The sequence below is a fragment of the Camelus ferus genome, chromosome 16, assembly GCF_009834535.1.
Source record: "Camelus ferus isolate YT-003-E chromosome 16, BCGSAC_Cfer_1.0, whole genome shotgun sequence".
NCBI lineage: Eukaryota > Metazoa > Chordata > Mammalia > Artiodactyla > Camelidae > Camelus > Camelus ferus.
In genome coordinates, this window is record NC_045711.1 from 24,457,912 (window position 1) to 24,479,217 (window position 21,306).

Below are 21,306 nucleotides of genomic sequence, written 5' to 3' on the forward strand. Positions count from 1 at the left end.
GGTGGGCGCTGCTTTCCTCCCTCCCCGCACCCACTGTGATTTGCATTGTGTTGGAAAGAGGAGCCTTGCTGCTCTGTGGTCCCTGTTTTCAGCAGGCAGTTTTGTTCACCTCCATTAACTGCAACTATGTGTCCTCACGCTCAGTCTGACTCCTTGGAAGAGAACCACGTTCTTTTCTGTTAGGCTGAACTTTTCCCACGGATCTTCTGGCAGGAAGCAATGCAGTCCCCACAGGCAGGCAGCCGGTCCCTGGAGCTGGTGATGCTCGTCAGCTCTGGCTCCTCTTGGCTTGGAAGGGGGTGGGGGTCGTCACCCATAAGACAGGGGCACCTGGTTGTCTAACATGCAGACGGCTGAGTACCTGGTGGGCCCTTGACAGATAAGAATCTTCTCCCCTCTGCTCCCCACAGGTGGAGCTGGCATTAGAAAACCGTGCTTCTCGTTGCACTGCTGCCTGTGGGCCCCATTCACGCCTGAGCCCTGGCCTGGCCCTGACCCGGGCCTCTCGGGAGGAGACCCAGCCTTGCTGGGACTGAATCTGCATGGCAGCCTCTCCTCCTCCTCCTCCTCCCTGTAGCCTTAGTCTGAGCCCACGGTCCAGGACGTGTGCGCTGCTGTGCATCGAGCTGCGGGGCCACACGGCTGAGGGTGCGCAGGCCCTCCGGTTCACGGTGCCCCCTCCCTTCTCGCAGCAGACCGCCTCTCTCTCTCCCCTTCCCGGAGCTGTGTCCTGCGGGGTCTAAGCAGCGGCAGTCACAGCAGGTGGAGGCTAACGTGCTGCCCCGTGTGCCTCCCAGTTTCCTGGCAATGGAGACGGATTCGGCGGGCCTGCCCCTCAGCTAGAAGACTGTTACTAATTCTTTCATTTTCCCCTCAGACTGGGGAACGGGGCTTGCTGCAGCTGAACCCCCGCTGCTTTAACACAGCCAATGTAACTCTGTCCCCTGCTGCCATGCTGGCCTGCTCACCTTGCAAGGGACACAGCTAATTAGCCGCCTCTATCATATCTGAACATCTCCATAATGGGGCTGCAGGTCCCCAAAGGCCAAGCCATTGTCTCCAAGGTGACAGGCCCAGAGCCCTTGGGGACACCTGGAGGCCCAGCAGTCCCCTGAGTGAAAGCGGGCAGGCTGCAGCCCTCTGGAACGCAGCGGGGCTTGTGCAGCAGGTGGCTGCCGCAGCCCAGATGTGTGGGCTGCACCCGTACTGGTCCCACAGGTGAACTGGGGCCGGCCACAGTTGCCCAAGGCTAGAGAAAGGGAATCACTTCTAGGGAGGGACAGGCATGCAAGGCAGCCTTGACCTTGCCCTCCCAGCCAACTGGGGACTTGCAGACTCCTGAGGTCCCCTCTGTGCTCCCTGTCTTGAGACCTCGTATGGAGAACCCTGCTCTCCCAACATGGGCAGAGTTGGTTGGTCAGTTTGCTTGAGTTGCTTCCTCTAAAATCCCTGAAAGACCTAGAAGTCATAGCCAGCACCTGCTTCTGCCCGTTCTGCTCTAGTTGGGCAAGCTACGGTCCCCTCCTCTCCAGGCTGACCTTTGGCATTTATTTTTATCAGGCCAGCTGGGCAGCCATGCAGCCAAGAGAGCCTCTTCCAGACCGCCCAGTGGATTCCCAGGGCCTCTGTCCCCCCCAGTGCCTGTGGACAGAAGGAGACCCATCCCCTAGCTCCCCACCCCACCAGCCCTTGTCCTCTCTGCCAGCTGGTGCAGGTGCCTTGGCTCCTCAGCCGGCCACGGAAGTGTAAGGCAAGAGACGTTACCAGCCAGCTTTGCTCAGATAGCTGAGCTTATGTACAAACAGGGCAATTTCCTGAGATGGCAAATCTTGTCCTGATCCAGGAGCATATGGAAGCCTAACAGGTTATGGTTCCCAGGGCAAAGGAGATAATTGCCACTATCTGCTTCATCGGAGGTGATTACCACTAACTGCTGCATCAGGGAGGATGCCCCTTCCTGCAGGACCCCTGAGCTGGAGGAGAGGGCGGGTAGCTTAAGCCCTGGCACGCTAGCCAAGCTGCCACCCGGTTGCCTAGCTACATGCCCTCATGTGGCCTCAGAGCTGGGAACTGAGGTGTTTTCGGCTCTGAGCAGCCCTCCTGCTCCAGCCTTGGGCCTGTGAGCTGTGAGTGGCCCATGTCAGCCTGCCTGGAAGCTCCAGGCTGGGGCGTGTGAGTAAGCTGCCTCTCAAAGTCAGAGCTGGCACAGGATGGAGGGGGGCTTGGAATTAATTGATCTCCAGATCTCTCAGTCCACAGAGGAGAAGCAAGTGCCAGGTGAGGGGACAGCCTCGGGGCAGGACAAGAAGCCAGGTCCTGGGCCTCCTGCTTGGCTCAGAAGGAGGAGGTGTGGCAGGGGCGAGGACTGGGAAGGCTAAAACTCGGGACACCCAGTCCAGCTTCTCAGTCATAGAGTATTATAATGTGAGCCACAAATCCAAGCCTCATCCGTAATTTTAAATTTTCTAGTAGCCACATTAAATAAAACTAGCAACACCCTTTCCACCGTGTGAGGACAGCACGACAGGTCTTCGACCCTAAAGAGGCCCTCGCCCGACCGGCCTGGCCCTCAGGTCTCAGGCTTCCAGCCTCCAGAACTGTAAGCAGTAACCTTCCGCTGTTTATAAGCCAAAAACAGTTTGAAAAGCCGCAGGTGAAATTAATTTTTGTAAATACATTTCATTTAACACAATCTACCCCAAATATTATTTTGACCTGTAATCAATTTAAAACATTGAGATATTGTACATCCTCTTTTTTCATTCTCAGTCTTTGAATTCCGGTGTGAATTTTACACTTAACAACACATCTCAATTCAGACTGGCCACATTTCAAGTGCCCAGGAGCCACAGGGGCTGGGACAGTGCAGGTGGCCACCAAGGCCATCAGCCCCAACCTGGCCTTCTAAATGAATGACTCATTTTTTTCTCGGATATTTAGAACCCTATATCTTTCTTTGTCCCTATCCTTTCTGTTAGTCCTGGGGACGGAGGTCGCTGCCATCTGAATAGAAGCATCCCACAGTGACAGCCGCCTCAGAGACCTGGCTCTTCCGGCCTTCTGCAGGTCAACCCTCTCTGGAAGCTGGGGTCTGATTTGGGGACTGATTAGACAGTCACGCCTGGAATTCAGCTCTTGTTTTTCCTGCAGTGAATCAGTCTGTCTTAACCTCTGGGGCATGTGAGGGCTCCCCATGATACTCATTTATTTCCGAGGGGGCAGGAGGGTGGCTTCTCCAGACAGGAGGCAAAGCTCAGATATTCCAGATCTCAGCCTGCCTGCCTTTCACCACCTGCGGGCTGTAGCCCTCTCCCCTGCCCAGCTCAGCGGGGCGTTCCCTGACTGCTCCCGCTCCTGGGGCTTGAGTCCTGACATTTTTTCCAGCCCCTGCTTCCCATGACCACCACCTCCCAAGAAGGAGCTTGGAGTTCTCGGGGAGGCGGACGGGGACTGAGAGCTGCTGTCTCCTGGCTTGGCTTTCCTAGGCTGGGGCCATCATCTGCCCAGTCTCAAAGATAAGGAAAGGAGCTGACTCAGGTTGGTGATGAGAGGCCAGCAGTTAGGGCTGGCTCCTGAACCCTTAGTCGTTTAAACAAATGAGCCCCTTTCTGAGAACAGTGGATTGCAGGCATGCAGTGAGTGATTAGAAGAAAACTGTCACCCAGGAGTAACATGGGGAGAGAGACTGGAGCAGAGGGTGAGGGGCCTCCTGGCCCAGCCTTCCATCGCTGGCTCCGTCTCACTGTCACACTCAGCTGGGAGGAGAATGTTGGCAACCACTCTGCTTCCTCATCGCTGCTTGTTCTGTCAAGGCCTCCTGCTGCTCTCCCCACCCCCACTACCACTATCAACCCCTGCCCCTCCAGGGTGGGTGACTCCAGTGTCCCCTGTCCAGGGCCAGATTCAATGCAGTGGCTCATTAAAGGGATGCAGCTAAAAGGACCTCCGGCCTTTTCTGTCCCATGGAGCATAAGGTCAGTCTCAGGCCTCTGCCCCTGATCTCCCCAGTCTCCCGGGACCCTTATCTCTTCCCTGGATGTTTTCTGCTCTCAGCTGGGCCTGCCAGGATGTCCTAGTGCTCCAAACCCAATATGTCTACACCGCTCCCCACTAGCTCCCCCTCAAATGCTTCTTCCACCAAAACAAATGGTTCCAGGAATGACTCCAGATCTATTGAAGGGGCTTCTTGAGCTGGGCCAGTGAAATGAGGGCCTGGAAACAGGGGGACCCACTCCTTTCTTGAAGACCCTGGGGACAACTGCAGGAGAAGGCAGCTCCCAAGATGACCTCTCTGGCCCTCGATGTGAGGAAAAGGCTAAGAAACTGGCACTGCTATCCAACTTCAGAAAAGCCACCAGGGGCCACTTTTGGGGAATGAGGAGGGGCAGGTAGGAAAACCCAAGTACAGCGGGTTCCCAGGAGGCTCCGCCAGACCTGGGGCTTAGCAGCACCTGCAGGCTAGTGCTGGGGGCCTTGGAGGAGGGGCCCAGAGGAAGTCCCAGCCCCTGAGGAGCTCGCCTGGAACCCTTCTGAGGATCCCAATGATGCGCATCTGACTGCATCTGGCCCTGGAGCCGTGGGCGGATGGGATGACCAGCCAGCCAGATGAGCAGCCTCAGGCCAGCTGGGTGGTGACCACTTTCAAAATGTGCCTAGTGCCAGTTGTCTGGGGCAAATGCCCCCTGGCTGCCCCATCATGTCAGTGGAGGACACGGAGCAGAGACCTGGGCGCCCTGGTGGTGAGCAGAGAGCCCAGGCCTTCCCGCCCACCCTGAGCTTCCCCCAGCTGTGGGTGGGGGCCTGCCTGATAGCACTGTGTTAGCTGGAGGTGTTTATTAACCCCGAGCCTCAGCTCTAAGGTCGGGCCTCTGTCCCTGAGCCTGCACACGCATCCGCGCGTCCGTCTGTCTGGAGCCCTGTCCCTCCTGGGCCTGGCTGTTTTCCCATCTGGGTGTGACTGCTGCCGGCTCCCTCTGGGTGTGTAGGTGTAACAAGTCCAAACCTTCTCGGCGAGTTGGGCAGGCTCGGGCGCCCCGCCCTCTGGGCTGTGCCCTTTCCTCCCAAACTGGTTGTGCAGGAGCAGGCGTGAGTGTGGGTGAGCGTGGGGGCATGCGCAGCGGCCTGGCCCGCCGCTCTCGCCGCCTCGCCTGCGGGGAGGGGCCACCCAGAAACTGCCTGCCCGGTGCCCGGCCGCCTCGCCTCACCAGAGCCCAGCTGAGCAGCCCGCGAGGACGCACGCCTGCCACCCGCCCTCCCGCACCGGCCGAGCGCAGCCTGAGCCGGCACCTGCCTTCACGACCATGTTCAAGGGGCTGAGCAAAGCCTCCCAGGGGAAGGGGTCCCCCAAGGGCTCCCCTGCCAAAGTCTCCCCCAAGGGCTCCCCCAGCAAGCACAGCCGGTGAGCAGGGCTGGGAGAGGGGGCCAGGGCGGGGGTGGTGCCAGACCAGGTGCTCCAGCCACCTGGAGGCAGCAGGCTGGAGCCCAGTGCTGGCATTTGGTGTCCCGAGGCCAAAGCGCCTGCGGGTGGCCTCTCTCCCTGGCCCACGCCACTCTGCCGCCCTGGCAAGAGGCCAGGGCTGGCCTGGAGCTCTCTACACACTCCGAGGGGCCTGCAAGCCACTGGTTGGGGCTGTTCTGCAGAGGCGCTGGACAGGGGCCTGAGATGCTGCCTTTCTCCGCTGGGAGGGCCTGGTTCCGTGTCCTTGACTCCTGCCCTCAAGACTTCACTGGAACTGGGATGACCCTTGGGACCTGGGCACAGGGTGGGCAGAAGGACTGAGGCTGGAGGAGCGGAGAGGTGGGGGTGGGGTGCCCAGCTGCAGGGAGACAGGGCTGTGCTGCCTTCCCGTCCAGGCTGCAGCTTTCCCCACACGGCTCGTACCTCGCGGCTTGAGAGTTTTGTTAGAGTTGGGGTGATTCCTTCATCATATGGGTTTGGGGAGGGATGCTATGGGGAACCAGGAGGGGCCTGTGGGCCCGGGGCATCCTCAGAGCCTCCCTCAGTTCACCCAGCTCTCTGCAGGGCCCAGCCCAGCTCTCCAGAGCCCCACAGTCTGTGAAAAGACTTGGCCAGTGTTCTTTTGCTCACTGGCCATCAGTCCCCTCTGCAGGATGGAGATGGCAGCTCTCCTGGGGTCCTGGGTGTGGTGCTGAGAGTGGAGATGGAAGGCCCATTACCCCGATAGGGATCAGTTCGAGGACAGTGAGGCTCAGCTTCTAGGCAGACAGGAAAGACAGCAGTTAAGACTCTCACTGGAGTGACCTGTCCTCCCTGGGGCTCCTGGGCCCTGCCCAGGGTGGAGTGTGCTCCTCCGGGCAGGAACAGCCCTCCCAGGGCTCAGGACCCAAAGTTCCCACCCTCAGGTAGGATCCCAGCAGCTTGGTCCCCACGGCCCTGTGCCCTGGCTGCAAGCCCCCAAAGACAGCTCACCATTGTTCAACACGTAGTTATCAAGCACCCACTGTGTGCCACCTCTGTACCAGGCCCCGGGGATGCCCCTGAAAACAGAACCGACAGGTCCCTACCTTCACAGTACTTATATTCTAGTGGAATTAAAAACTAACACTTATCAGGTGCTGACTCTGCACAGGCTCAGTACTGGACACTTCAGATAAATTAGTTCTCTTAACACTCATAATGACACAGTGAGATAGATATTGTTAGAGCCTTACTTTACAGGTGAGGAACCTCAGGCACAGAGAGGTTAAGCAACTTGCCCAAGACCACACAGCCGTAGTGATGGAGAAGGATGAAAACCAGGCTGTCTGGCCAGAGTGCCTTCAGGCTGTCTTTGTGGCACTGCCCCTCTGCCTGGGGAGGGGACGGGGGGGCTTATCCTTTGACCCCTGTTCAAGGCTCAGCTTGGTGAAGGCTTCCCTTCTTCCCCAGGACTGTGACCTTAGACCACTCTGCTTTTTATTAAGTCTGCTTGACCCTCCAGGCTCCAGAGAGTGAACTCAAGCACAGAACAGGTGCCCTGCAGAGGCTGCTGAGTGTCTGGGAAAAAAGCCTGGGTATGAACCTGGGGACCTGATTCAGGCTCATATTCAGCTCCTGGCTGTGTGGCTGGAGCAAGTCAGGTCCCAATTTGGGCTCTGAACCCCCCGAATCTGGAAAATGTTAGGGTGCCCTGGCAATCTCTTGGCCTCCCCCTGCCCTGGTGCTGTGGCTCCTCTGAAAGCTTGTTAGCTTAGGCACAAGGCAGCAGGGGGAGACAGGACTGGGGTAGGAGGAAGTTGGGCTGGGGGGACATGCTGCTGCTCCCCTGCCCCCAGCCAGCCCAACTGCCCCTCCCCAAGTCCCAGACATGTGGTCTCAGGTATTAGGAGCTAAGCCAGTGACTCACTCCTGGGCCGACTGTCGTCCAGCCCAAAGAATCAGCAGGGAGCCGGATGGGGTTGGGAACACACTTCCAGGACAGGGAGTTTGGCCCACTCTGCAGTGCCGCACACACCCAGGACCCTCATTTTTCTGAACCCTTGTGTGAAGCCACACTCACCAGCCCAAGACTGGGTGTCTCATGGAGCCTCCTACAGAGAGACCAGTGCTCTCCAGGTCTTGGACTCCTCCCTCAGGGGCAGTGAGCCTGGCTCTTGGGCAGGATGGGGCAGGGAGAGGCAGGGGACCCCACCCAGGTGGGCAGACCTCTGCCCAAGGAGAACAGAGGGAACCTTTCCAACCACGCTGCCCTCTGCCCGCACCGATCCACCAGGGCTGCCACCCAGGAGCTGGCCCTGCTCATCTCCCGCATGCAGGCCAACGCCGACCAGGTGGAGAGGGACATCCTGGAGACCCAGAAGAAGCTGCAGCAGGTGAGGCCTGGGGGACAGATGGCAGGACGTGGGGGCGTAGGAGGCCCACTGTCACACCTGGTGGTCCTTGGCGTGTCCACTCATCACACTAAAGATGAACAGACAGCCTTGTGAACACTGGCCACTGTTTAGGGAGTGGCCACAGAACAGTGGCCACTCCCTAAACAGTGGGAGAGAGGGCTTAGCACTCCTCTGTTGGGCTTCTAGCCTGGAGGGTCAAAGAGGCTTGAGGGGGCCCAGGCCTCCCCTGTGTCTTTGAGTCTGCCCCAAGGGTACGTGAGCCCAGCCACCTGCCAGTGCAGGCACCAAGGTTGGCCAGGGTCCCTCGGGGTGGGGCTCAGGCAGCAGTGATGGGCAGTGAGGATGCTGTCCCACGCCGCAGGACCGGCAGCACAGCGAGCAGAACCAGGCCCTGCAGCACCGACAGGAGGTAGGCCGCAGCCTGAAGGAGGCCGAGGTGCTGCTGAAGGACCTCTTCCTGGACGTGGACAAGGCCCAGAGGCTCAAGCACCCACAGGCTGAGGAGATCGAGAAGGAGTGAGCAGGGTGGTGGCAGGGGCTGGGGCTCAAGGTTGGAGGCTCTGGGGGTCCGGGTGGAGCCCCAGGCCCAGCTCCAACCTACTGGCCACCTCCTTGGCAGCATCAAGCAGCTGCACGAGCGGGTGACCCAGGAGTGCGCTGAGTACCGTGCCCTGTACGAGAAGATGGTGCTGCCGCCCGACGTAGGGCCCAGGGTCGACTGGGCACGGGTGCTGGAGCAGAAGCAGGTCAGCGGCCATCCCCAGTGTCGGAGACACTTCCAGGAGCTCAGAGGCACACCCAGCAGCAATCAGAGAACAATACAGAGCTTCATGTTGTCAGGGACTGGGGACGGTTAGGGGTCTGGGAAGGGAGAGAGCAGTGCAGTCAGGGAAGGCTTCCTGCAGGTGGGAGGGCTCTGCAGGGTTGGGATGAAGTGGTGAGAAGAGGATATTCCAAAAAAAGGAACAGAGCCTGGGGTGTGATGGGAAGTGGGGTTTTCTGGGCAGGTAGGCAGAACCAGATCACGGGTACCCTGAACATTAGGTGAGGAATTGTGCTTTGATGAACAATAGAAGGGGTGCCGGGATGACAATGAAGGGACAGAGGGAAGGCAGGGCAGGGGATGCTTAGGCTCCTGGAGCCAGACTGGAGGTGTCCAGGCAGGAGCCAGGGCCAGGGAGGGGGCAGGGCACAGTGGGGAGACTTTTCAGAGGCTGAGCCCTGAGTCCCGGGAACCAGTGGGATTCAGGGCTTGCAGTCATGCAATGCTGAGGCCTTGGCTAGGACCACTGGAGAACAGCATGTTCCCCTGGGGGAGCCGCCAGCCCCTCACCCAGGCGCCCACCTGGCCTGTCCACCCACTATCCAGATGACCAGCTCCACCCCTGCAGATGGGGATGCAGGGGAGGGTGCTGGTGGGTGCGGGAGGGCTCCCACCCCAGGCCCTGCAGCAGAGCTGAGTCGCCAGTTCTTCTGCAGAAGCAGGTTTGCGAGGGCCAGTATGGGCCGGGCATGGCGGAGCTGGAGCAGCAGATCGCCGAGCACAACATCCTGCAGAAGGAGATCGAGGCCTACGGGCAGCAGCTGCGGAGCCTCATAGGGCCGGTGGGTGAGCTGTCCGGGCACACACCCCTGCTCCGCCGCAGCCCCCTTCTCCCATCAGAGCCTGAGCTAGGCCTGGCTGGCCCCCTGGGGCTAGGGATGGAGGAATGGGGCACAGATGGCCCAGGGCATGGGGTGCATTCTCCCTTGTACCCCACCTCTCATTGAGCCTGCATTCTCTCTCCCTTGGTCGAAGCAGGATGCGGCCACCATCCGGAGCCAATACCGGGACCTACTGGTGAGCAGAGGAAGGGCCAAGCCGGCTGGGAGGTCTGGGAGTGGGGCAGGTTGCCGGGGCCAGCGTTTCTAACCGCTCGCTGCCCCTTCTTGCTCCCTGCCTCTCACCGGAGCACAGAAGGCGGCCTCGTGGCGAGGGCAGAGCCTGGGCAGCCTGTACACACACCTGCAGGGCTGCACACGCCAGCTGAGCGCCCTGGCCCAGCAGCAGCAGCACATCCTACAGCAGGACTGGAGTGACCTCACGGCAGACCCTGCGGGCGTGCGGAGGGAGTACGAGGTCAGTGGGGGAGAGTGGGGGCGGGGGGGGGGGACAAGGACATCCTCATCCTCACTGCCAGCTCCCCAACTCTCTCCCAGCACTTCAAGCAGCACGAGCTGCTGAGCCAGGAACAGTGTGTGAACCAGCTGGAGGATGACGGGGAGCGTATGGTGGAGCTTGGGCATCCGGCTGTGGGGCCCATCCAGGTGCAGAGGCCCAGGCACTAGGGATCCCCGCTTCCTCAGTTGAGGCGTTTCCCAGGGAGGCTGGGGAGAGGGAGACGTGGCCCAGGTTGAGGACAGTGGGCAGGGCCCTCCAAGTGAGTGAGTGGGTGGACAGACAGGGGCAGGGCATGGTCCAAGGGCCCCATGCTCCTGCCCCCAGGCCCACCAGGAGGCCCTGAAGATGGAGTGGCAGAACTTCCTGAACCTGTGCATCTGCCAGGAGAGCCACCTGCAGCACGTGGAGGATTACCGCCGGGTGAGCATCTCGGATTCAGGGCACCTCATAAAAACGACAAAGCTATGGAGGGGAGAGTACAGCTCAGTGGCAGAGCACATGCTTAGCATGCATGAGGTCCTGGGTTCAATCCCCGGTCCCTCCATTAAGATAAATAAACCTAATTACCTCCCCTCACCAAAAAAAACATACAACAACAAAATGACAGAGCTGTGACATGACTAGGTCTCAGAAGGAAAATGTCACACATACTTTCTCCATAGGATGAGTGTTGGTTCTTATGGGGGGAAAATATACTTTTTATGCATAAATCACAGATATACACATGTAAAGGATCTATAGCTTATCTGTGGTATTAAAATTTCACGGTGATAATGGGGAAAGTAAAGAAAAAAAAGTCTAAAAAACTCCTCGGAAGGGGACAATAATGAAACAAGGATTGAGAAACACTGACATAATATACAATAGGGAGTTGTTGTTTTAGTAATTTCCAACCAAAATGTTTTATGTACTCTGAGAATTTGAGAAAATGAAGTTTTTTTCCTTCCTTCGTCTTTTTTAAAAGGTATTTTCCTATACACCTCACAACACCATTATCCGGCCTGTTGACGAGAATTTCCCATCACCCAACTGTGCGAGGTTTCTTTAAAGCACTTTCCCAGCTTCTACTCTGAGACACCCGGCCACCCACCCTGGGGCCGCAGCCGGGACGACCCCAGGTGCTGGATGAGGCAGGATAGGCACTGCCCTTTATCTGTGGGGAAGGTCCCAAACCAAAGTGTTTTATGACACTAATAGAAATTAAGTTCAGTGACCCCAAATGTTCCATTTGCAGAGCACTCCAGTAAAAAAGGCCCCTCTGCCTGAGTAGAAGGGCTGACAGTGTACGGCAAGTGGCTGCTTGGGTTCAGCTGGTTTGCACTGAGCTGGTTTGCAGGGTTGTGGGCAGCGAGTGCCCCAGATCTGCCCTTGACTGCCCGCCAACCTCAGTTCCAGGAGGAGGCCGACTCTGTCAGCCAGACCCTGGCAAAGCTCCACTCCAGCCTGGACACCCAGTACAGCCCCGGCCCTGGGGGCGCCCCTGGCACCCCCACAGAGCTGCTGCAACAGCTGGAGGTGAGACGGCCCCACCCGGCCACCTGAACCCACTCCTGCGGACAGGGCCTGCCTGTGTGTCTGAGCCCCTCGCCTCTTGGGTACTTATTCCTGCCCGGAGCTCCAGCCTTGTGGGTAGGAGCAGGGGGTCTGCTCCAGCAGGGGGAGCCTGGTCTGTTACCAAGCAGCCCTTCCGACTCTGGACCCCAGCTTCCTCTGTGGTAATGTCTCAGGGGCTGCCTTGGAGAGGTCTAAGGCCCCTCCAGCTCCCACTCTGGAGATCTGGGTAATGCTGGGCAGCCCCCTACCCCATCTCAACCAGCACACCCAGACCCTGGGTCCCCAGGGAGGGGCTCCTTTTACTTTGCTCACTGAGAGACCCTGTCTTCATGAAGGCCAGACCCCTCACCCTCTTGGGGGGCATTTATGGGACGGGCCTGAGCCCCCACTGCCTGGGACCCTGCAGGCAGAGGAGAAGCAGCTGGCCAAGGCCGAGAAGACCGTTGGGGACCTGCAGCTGCGGAGCCGGGAGGTGGCCCCTCTGCCGCAGCGCAGGAACTGCCCCCAGCAGCCCCTGCATGTGGACAGCATCTGTGACTGGGACTCAGGAGAAGTACAGCCTTGGCCCGCCCAGCTCCCCCAGCCCGGCCCACCCCACCCCGGCTGCCTCCAGTCCCACCCCTGCCCCACTCCTACCATTCCTGCCACCACGCCACCCCACCCCTGCTCCACCCCTGCCCTAGCCCCACTCCTCTCCAAGCTCTGCCCTGGCCTCTCCCTCTCCCTACCCCAGCACCTCCCACCCCTACATCTGCCCCCGTCTCAGCTCCTGTCCCCACTGTCCCTATCCCCAGCTTCTACCCCAACTTGGCCTTGATCCCTTCTCCAGCCTGGCCCTTGAGCCTGCGTAAGTCCCTCCCCACGTGCCCCCCTCCCCAGGTGCAGCTGCTGCGGGGTGAGCGGTATACACTGATGGACAACACTGACCCGCACACCTGGGTGGTCCAGGGCCTGGCAGGCGAGACCAAACGTGTCCCAGCCGCCTGCTTGTGCATCCCAGCTCCAGACCCTGAGGCCATGGCCAGGGCCTCCAGGTGGGTCTGCCTGGGGATCCTCAGGGGCAGGAGGCAGGTTGTGGGCCCAGCCCAGGCCCTGTGGTTTGAGGCCATTGCCCAGTCTTCACCTGGACTAGTGAAGGCTGGGGAAGAGAGTGGAGGGACTTCCTCCTCTGATCTCCTTCTCCTTCCAGGCTGGACTCGGAGCTGCAAACCCTGAAGCAGAAACTGACCACAGTCCAGAGCCACCTGAAGGCCAGTTCTGTGGAGCCCTCGCGGCCCAGCCAGCAGGGTACCGAGGGCTGGCCCGAGCATGGGCGGAGGCGTTGTTGGTGGAGAGGGAGTAGCGCCCCGCTTTGGTCGCTGTAGGGACTGCAGGGGGCAGAGGGTGACCCTGAATTAAGGACTTCTGCTCCTGGGCTGGTGAGCCCCTGGGGCTGTCCCTCCCTCAGTTAGGCCCTCCCTCCCCCATCCCACCCTATGCAACGCAGGACCTTCTGCAGGCACTCAGGGAGGAGTCCGTGAAGCAGACGGGCAGACGGGCAGACATGACGTAGGCCCTGGACCCTAACAGGCATCCTATTCCCCCAGCTCCGACCGGCTCAGCCCCAGCTGACCCACAGGCCCAGGAGCTCCTGACCCAGATGACCCGGCTGGAGGAGGACCTGGGGCAGATAGAGAGGCAGGTGCTGGCCTGGGCCCGGGCCCCGCTGAGCCGCACCAGCCCCCTGGAGGACCTGGAGGGCCGCATCCAAAGCCACAAGGTGAGGGGTTGCAGAAGTGTAAACACAATCACAAAAGGATCCAGAAGGGCTAACAGTGAGAGCCGCCCCTTCCCTACACCTGGCGGGCAGCAGTTTGGGTTATATCCTTTCAAACCGGTTTCTATTCAAATGCACTGTTTGGATTTGGTTTTTAAAAAATTGAATCACATTGTTCACATTATTGTGCAACTTGTTATTCTCAGTCCACAATACACCGGAGATACTGGGAGGCAGCGTTTCAGCTCGGTCAGAGGGCTGGCCGGGAGGGAGGGCTCCAGAAGTGGGAAAGGTGTTACAGATTGCAGGTGTTGGGTCCTCGGGCCAAGGGGACTTTGAGGTGTTGGAGGAGGAAGCAGGAGGAGAAGGCAGAAGGAGGCACTGTGTGGTCTCTACAAGTCCCTCTGCCCACGCTGGGCACTGGTTACAACTGCCCTGGGACCTGGCACCTCTCTTGGGCCCAGGCAGTTTCCAAATTGGTCCTGGAGTTTTGAAGTCACAGCGTCTACTGCATCAGGGGTGTTGGAAGTCCAATTAGACTGGAAGGTAGGCAATGCATGGCTCAGAGTTGGCACCAATGGCTTATGGGATAGATGAGTGAATAATTGATTAAAAAAAAAAAAGAATGAAATAACCCCTAGCGGATGGAGATAGGGTTTTGCTGCCTGGAGCAACATGGCAGAGAACTAAAGGTGTCATGAACAGTATGGTGACATGAGTACTGACCTGGGCAAGAGCTCCTTACTCACAGGGTCTCATTTCATTCTGCCATCGAGCACTCTGTCAATGAGGAGACTGAGGATCAGAGAGGTTGACCTATCCAAGGTCATCCACACAGGGACTGAGCCCAAGAATGTCCCCACCGCACTCTCAGGCCTCATAGGCAGAGTTAGGCTGACATGGCTGGAGAGAGGGGTGGGTGGTACCCACCTGCCCAGAGAGGAGGTCCTCAGCATCCCACCCCCACCCCAGGGCACCGCCCAGCGGCTGCAGAAACTGGGAGCAGAGAAGGAGGCAGCCCAGCAGGAGTGTGAGGCTTTTCTGTCAGTGCGGCCCGTGGGCCTTACCGCCCTGCACCTGCCCGTGGCCCTCAACAACGTCAAGAACAAGTACAGTGACGTGCAGGTTCTCTGCAGCCAGTACAGTGAGAAGTGAGTGCTCTGGGGCTGGGGGCTGTTGGGCAGGGCAGCACGGTGTGGCCAAGGAGGTGTCTGACCCTCAGCCTCCTCTGTGGCAGAGCTCAGGCTGCCCTGGGTCTGGAGCGGCAGATCCGGGATGCGGACAGAGTCATCCGAGGCTTCGAGTCCGCCCTGGCGCAGGAGGCCCCCCTCCCTGCTGGGGCGGGTGCGCTGCAGGAGAGGGTCAGCGAGCTGCAGGTGAGGGGCTGGGTGGCCTCCTGCCAGGAGCGGGGCACAGCCTGACCAAGCACTGGGGGGCAGGTGGAGGGTGCACATGGCCTCTCACCAAACCTCACGGGTACATCATGCTGTGGCCCCTCTCCCCCAGCGCCAGCGGAGGGGGCTGCTGGAGCAGCAGGCCTGCGTGCTGGGGCTGCACCGCGAGCTGAAGGCCACCGAGCACATGTGCGGTGCGTTGCAGAACAATTTCCATGAGTTCTGCCCTGACCTGCCGCACCAGCAGCGCCAGGTGCGGGCCCTCACCGACCGCTACCATGCTGTTGGGGACCAGCTGGACCTGCGGTGAGTGGCTGGGTCACTGGGGCTCATGGCATGCTTCCACAGTGCCCTGGTAGCCACTGATGATAAGCTGTGTGACCTTGGAATAGTGACCTCGGACTAGTGACCTCACCTCTCTGAGGCTGTTTTCTCACCTCTAAAAGGGGATAATAACTGTACTGACCTCCCATGTGGTACCTGGCAGAGACTGTCTGATCCATCTCTGAATGCCCAGCTCCAGAATAGGGACAGAGTTAGAGGATCAGCATGGGAGGGAGGGTCATTTGGGCCTCCTGACTTGTCCCAGAGAAGGAGGCACCCACCAGCCTCTTCCGTGCACCCCTCACCTGTCCTCTGAAGGCAGCTCTCACCTCTTCTATGGGCCTCACCCTCCTGCAGGGAGAAGATGGTGCAGGACGCCAGCCTTACCTACCAGCAGTTCAAGAACAGCAGGGACAACCTGAACTCCTGGCTGGAGCACCTGCCCCATAACCAGGTGCAGCCCAGCGACGGGCCGAGCCAGATCACCTACAAGCTGCAGGCGCAGAAGGTGAGGGGCTGGGGCTGCAGGTGACCTGGGGGCCGGCACCCAGAGCTAGGCCCTCAAGCCATGACTACCTCCCTGGCCGCCATCCCAACAGGGAGCGCTGCCTGGGCACATGTGGCCCCCTAGTGGCCAGTGTTTTAATGACCTCAAAGCTCAGACCGCAGAGGCCTTGGGTCACTCACCACCACCCACCACCCACCACCCACCACCCAAAATGCTTCATTTTGCTCACTGAAATGGCCAGTGCTTCTCTGTATGGTCAGAGATGGGCAGCGGCTTTTATACTCCTGGGGGTTCCAGCTCTTTCTGCATCCTCATACTTGCTGACCCCTACTACACGTTAGTAATGAACCAGGGGCCGGGATGCAGCTTGGCCCTCAGGCAGCCCACAGTCCTGGGGGGCAGCCGGCGCATCTCCGGTCATGATGCTGATGAGCGCTTTTGTGGAAGAGCCAGAGCGCTGTGGGAGCCCACTGAGGACACGTGTAGGGGTCAGGGCAAGCCGTCTGGAAGGAACTGACACCCAGGCTGAGGCCTGAGGAGTAAATAGGATGGCCAGGTATTGGGGGGGAGGGTGAAATGTCCCATCAGAGGCCACAGAGGGTCATGGGGAAGAAGAGGCTGTTTTCCATGTAGCCCGTCCTGCCTGTGGGCTGGGCTGGCTGCCTGCGGCCCTGGAGGCGCCCAGCTGGAGGGGAGTCCAGTGAGTGGTGTTTCCTGACTCACTTCTTCCCTGGCAGAGGCTGCTGCAGGAGGTCCAGGGCCGAGAGCAGGACAGGGCCATGGCATCCCGCCTTTCCCAGCACCTGCAGGCGGCCCTCCAGGTGAGCAGTTACTTCAGCTTGTCCCTCTTTACTCACCTGCCCTCACTCCTTCTGCCAGTCTCCCACGCCACCCTCCCCTGCCAGCTTCCCGCACTGACCACCAGCCTCTTGTCCACTCCCTGCCCCACTCAGGACTACGAGCTGCAGGCAGACACCTACCGCTGTTCCCTGGAGCCCACCAAGGTGGGGTCAGCCCCCAAAAGACCCCGAGTGGGTCCCCTGCAGGAGAGCATCCAGGCTCAGGTGAGACGGGACTGGGTGGGGCTCTGCATCCATTGGTGCCGGCTCTGCAGCCTCTGAGACCCCCCTTCCTCTACCTCCCTCTGGCCTCTTCAGGAGAAGAGCCTGATGAAGACCTACACTGAGGTCGCAGCTGCACACCAGCAGCAATTGCAGCAGCTGGAGTTTGCCAGGAAGATTCTGGAGAAGGTATGGAGGTGACGCCCATCTGCTCCCACACCAGGCAGCCTGGCCCGGTCGTTGACTTGGCAGTCTTCCTTCCCCTCTCCCCCGGGCAGCCCACAGCCCGGGACAGGCTCAGCGGCCCGAGAAAGGGGCCACTCCCTGCCTCCCCCAGTTCTCTCCCACCTGCTTTTCCAGGATGGTTTCCACCTCAGAGTTAGTACCAGGAGATATCACTCAATGCAGTCACAGCTTAGCCACTGGGCAGTGCGCCCCCCCCCCCCCAATGCAGTCAGGAGAAACATCTTCACAAAGTCTTCAGCCTTAGGACCTGGGGCAAGAGGTCACTTAGGTCTCCATCCATGGGAGACCAGGAGCCCGAAGTTCTCCATGACTCTTGGTGACCCGCCGAGGGACTTGATTGTTTTCTCCTACCCAGAGGAGTACTCCGGGACCCCTCAGAGGAGTATGGGCCCATTTCTGAGCCTAGATGGAAGGGGAAGGGGAAAAGGTTTGGAAGGGAGGAACTTCCTATTTGCACATTCTAGTGCAAACTCACCCTGAACACTGCCTTGCATCCTAACATCCTGGGCATTGATAGAGCCTCTCAAAATCCCGCCTCCAAGCCTCCCAGGTCTTTAGCTCCACCTTCTGGGACCTACTGGGAAGTCTCAGGAAGCAGGGAGGGGTCCGAGCTCAGGAGGGGGGGTGGGAATGGGCTTATCCCTTCCCTTCCCTCCGCTCGCCCTGGCACTCTTCCCTCTTCCTCTCACTCTGCAGAAGGAGCTCAGTGAGGACATCCAGGTGACCCAGGATGCACAGCAGGGGTCGGATAGCCCCTCTCAAGCTGGGAGGGAGTCAGAGGCCCTGAAGTCCCAGCTGGAGGAGGAGAGGAGGCGGGTGGCCCAGGTGCAGCATGAGCTGGAGGAGCAGAGGAACCAGCTGCTGCAGCTGAGGACCCAGCGGCCCTTAGAGAAACTGGAGGAGAAAGAAGTGGTGGAGTTTTACCGGGACCCCCAGCTGGAGAGCAACCTGTCCAGGGTGAAGTCTCAGGTGGAAGACGAGGGCAAGAAGCGGGCCAGCCTGCAGGCAGACCTGGAGGCAGCAGCCCAGAAGGTCATGCAGCTGGAGAGCAAGAGGAAGGCCACACGGCCTCACCTGCTAACCAAGGAGGTCACCCAGGTGGAGAGGGACCCCAGCCTGGACAGCCAGGTGGCCCAGCTCAGCAGTGAGATCCAGCACCTGCGGGCGGAGAACACCACCATCTCGTCCCAGCTGGAGGAGCTGAAGACGGAGCTGCTGGCCCTTGAGCGGAAGGAGGCGACTGTGAAGGAGAAGGTCGTGGTGAAGGAAGTGGTCAAGGTGGAGAAGGACCTGGAAATGGTCAAGGCAGCCCGGGCTCTGAGGCTGCAGGTGCAGGAGGACGTGGCACAGAGGAAGGCGGCGGAGGAGGCCGTGGCCGAGCTGCAGGCTCGCATCACGGAGCTGGAGCTGGCGATCAGCGCCGTGGAGCCCAAGGTGATCGTGAAGGAAGTGAAGAAGGTGGAGCAGGACCCAGGCCTCCTCAAAGAGGCGTCCAGGCTGAGGAGCCTCCTGGAGGGGGAGAGGAGTAAGAACGAGGCACTGGCCAGGGAGCTGAAGGAGCTGCAGGGCAAGTACTGCGTGGTGGAGAAGCAGAAGCCCAGAGTGGACCTCCAGGAGCGCGTCAATGAGATCTTCCAGGTGGATCCGGAGACGGAGCGGGAGATTTCGCGGCTCAGGGCCAAGCTGCAGGAGACGGCCAGCAAGAGGAGCAGCGTGGAGAAGGAGGTGGAGCAGCTGCTGCCCGACCTGGTGGTCCTGCGGGCACAGAAGCCCACTGGTGGAGTACAAGCAGGTGACGCAGGAGGTGGTGAGGCATGAGAGGAGCCCGGAGGTGCTGCGGGAGATCGACCGCCTGAAGGCTCAGCTCAACGAGCTGGTCAACAGCAGCGGGCGGGCCCAGGAGCAGCTCATCCGGCTGCAGGGGGAGCGCGATGAGTGGAGGCGGGAGCGGTCCAAGGTGGAGACCAAGACGGTGAACAAGGAGGTGGTGCGCCACGAGAAGGACCCAGTGCTGGAGCAGGAGGCCCAGCGGCTGCGCCAGGAGGTGCGGGAAGCGGCCCAAAAGCGGCGGGCGGCCGAGGACGTGGTCTATGAGCTGCAGAACAAGTACATGCTGCTGGAGAGGAGGCGGCCCGAGGAGAAGGTGGTGGTGCAGGAGGTGGTGGTCACCCAGAAGGACCCGAAGCTCCGCGAGGACCACAGCCGGCTGAGCCGGAGCCTGGACGAGGAGGTGGGCCGGCGGCGGCAGCTGGAGCGGGAGGTGCAGCAGTTGCGGGTCGCCGTGGAGGAGAAGGAGGGGCTGCTCAGCTTCCAGGAGGACCGCAGCAAGAAGCTGGCTGTGGAGAGGGAGCTGCGGCAGCTGACCTTGAAGGTCCAGGAGCTGGAGAAGCGGCCGCCTGCGGTGCAGGAGAAGATCATCATGGAGGAGGTGGTCAAGTTGGAGAAGGACCCGGATCTGGAAAAGTCCACGGAAGCCCTGCGGCGGGACCTGGACCAGGAGAAGACCCAGGTGACAGAGTTGCACCGGGAGTGCAAGAACCTGCAGGTCCAGGTCGATGTGCTCCAGAAAACCAAATCGCAAGAGAAGACCATTTACAAGGAAGTGATCAGGGTGGAGAAGGACCCGGTGCTGGAGGGAGAGCGTTCCCGGGTGTGGGAGACGCTCAACAGGGAGCGCGCAGCCCGGCAGAGCCGGGAGGAGGAGGCGAGGCGCCTGCGGGAGCGGATCGACCGGGCCGAGGCACTGAAGAGGACCTGGTCTCAGGAGGAGGCCGAGCTCCAGAAGGCCCGGGACCAGGCGAACCAGGAGTGCCGGCAGCTGCAGCAGGAGCTGCGGGAGCTGGAGAGGCAGAAGCAGCAGAAGGTGCTGCAGCTGCAGGAGGAGTCGAAGCTGCTCAGCCAGAAGACAGAGAGCGAGCGGCAGAGGGCAGCCCAGCGGGGCCAGGAGCTCTCGCAGCTGGAGGCAGCCATCCTCCGGGAGAAGGACCAGATCTACGAGAAGGAGAGGACCCTCCGGGACCTGCACACCAAGGTGAGCCGAGAGGAGCTCAACCAGGAGACCCAGACACGAGAGACCAACCTCTCCACCAAGATCTCCATCTTGGAGCCTGAGACAGGGACAGACATGTCCCCGTATGAGGCCTACAAGAGAGGCATCATCGACCGCGGCCAGTACCTCCAGCTGCAGGAGCTGGAGTGTGACTGGGAGGAGATCACCACCTCGGGCCCCCGCGGGGAGGAGTCTGTGCTGCTGGACCGCAAGAGCGGGAAGCAGTACTCCATCGAGGCTGCCCTGCACTGCCGGCGCATCTCCAAGGAGGAGTACCATCTCTACAAGGAAGGCCACCTCCCCATCTGTGAGTTCGCCCTGCTCGTGGCCGGGGAGACCAAGCCCTGCTCCTCTCTCTCCATTGGCACCATCATCTCTAAGTCCCCGCTCACCTCCCCGGCCCCCCAGAGCACCAGCTTCTTCTCTCCCAGCTTCTCTCTTGGGCTCGGCGAGGACAGCTTCCCCATCGCCGGGGTCTACGACACTACCACAGACAACAAATGCACTATCAAGACGGCTGTGGCCAAGAACATGCTGGATCCCATCACCGGGCAGAAGCTGCTGGAGGCGCAGGCAGCCACGGGGGGCATTGTGGACCTCCTCAGCCGGGAGCGCTACTCCGTGCACAAGGCCTTGGAGAGGGGCCTGATCGAGAACAGCTCAACACAGAGGCTGCTCAATGCCCAGAAGGCCTTCACTGGCATCGAGGACCCTATCACCAAGAAGAGGCTGTCAGTGGGCGAGGCCGTCCAGAAGGGCTGGATGCCCCGGGAGAGCGTGCTCCCACACCTGCAAGTGCAGCACCTGACCGGAGGGCTCATTGACCCCAAGAGGACTGGCCGCATCCCCACTGAGCAGGCCGTGGTCTCCGGCATGATCAGTGAAGAGCTGGCCCAGCTCCTGCAGGATGAGGCCAGCCATGAGAAGGATTTGACAGACCCCATCTCCAAGGAGCGGTTGAGCTACAAGGAGGCCATGGGGCGCTGCCGGAAAGACCCCTTGAGCGGCCTGTTGCTCCTCCCAGCCTCGCTGGAGGGGTACCGCTGCTACCGCTCAGCCTCCCCCACCGTCCTGCGCTCCCTGCGCTGATGGGGGCCAAGCAGTCGTGTGGGGAGTGTGTGTGAGGGGGGAGGGTAGGATGCATGCACCCCTGGCCCCTAGAGCAGCCTAATCCGAGGGGTGGGTCTTCCCTCTGATGGCTGCTCTGCTCCTCATATGTTCTCAGTATTGGGCTCCCTCCTCTAACTTTGGTGCCCAGCCCATCCCGTGACCTGGAGACCAGCAGCTCTGTTTTCTTCCCTCCTCCCCAACCAGTGCTTCCAATAAACAGATTTTTCCCAGCATCTTGGTCACATGGAATGGATTTGTCTGATGCATGAGCACAAAGGACAGCACTGCTTGGGTCCCTCCCACGTGACCC

At 60.2% G+C, this 21,306-nt stretch overlaps 1 protein-coding gene across 1 annotated transcript; it reads left to right on the top strand.

Moving 5' to 3' along the window:
- Positions 1-5,137: 5,137 nt before the first annotated feature.
- EVPL (envoplakin) lies at positions 5,138-21,229 on the top strand. The gene is given in 23 exon segments (XM_032456799.1): positions 5,138-5,398; positions 7,713-7,812; positions 8,195-8,349; positions 8,453-8,579; positions 9,313-9,438; positions 9,635-9,673; positions 9,791-9,952; positions 10,033-10,140; positions 10,319-10,414; positions 11,384-11,509; positions 11,955-12,101; positions 12,428-12,582; positions 12,738-12,835; positions 13,135-13,307; positions 14,277-14,455; positions 14,542-14,680; positions 14,811-15,004; positions 15,380-15,530; positions 16,268-16,351; positions 16,484-16,594; positions 16,688-16,780; positions 17,534-18,613; positions 18,615-21,229. Coding segments are annotated over 23 exon segments (6,102 nt in total). The 5' UTR covers positions 5,138-5,300; the 3' UTR covers positions 20,976-21,229.
- The last annotated feature ends 77 nt before the right edge of the window (positions 21,230-21,306 follow it).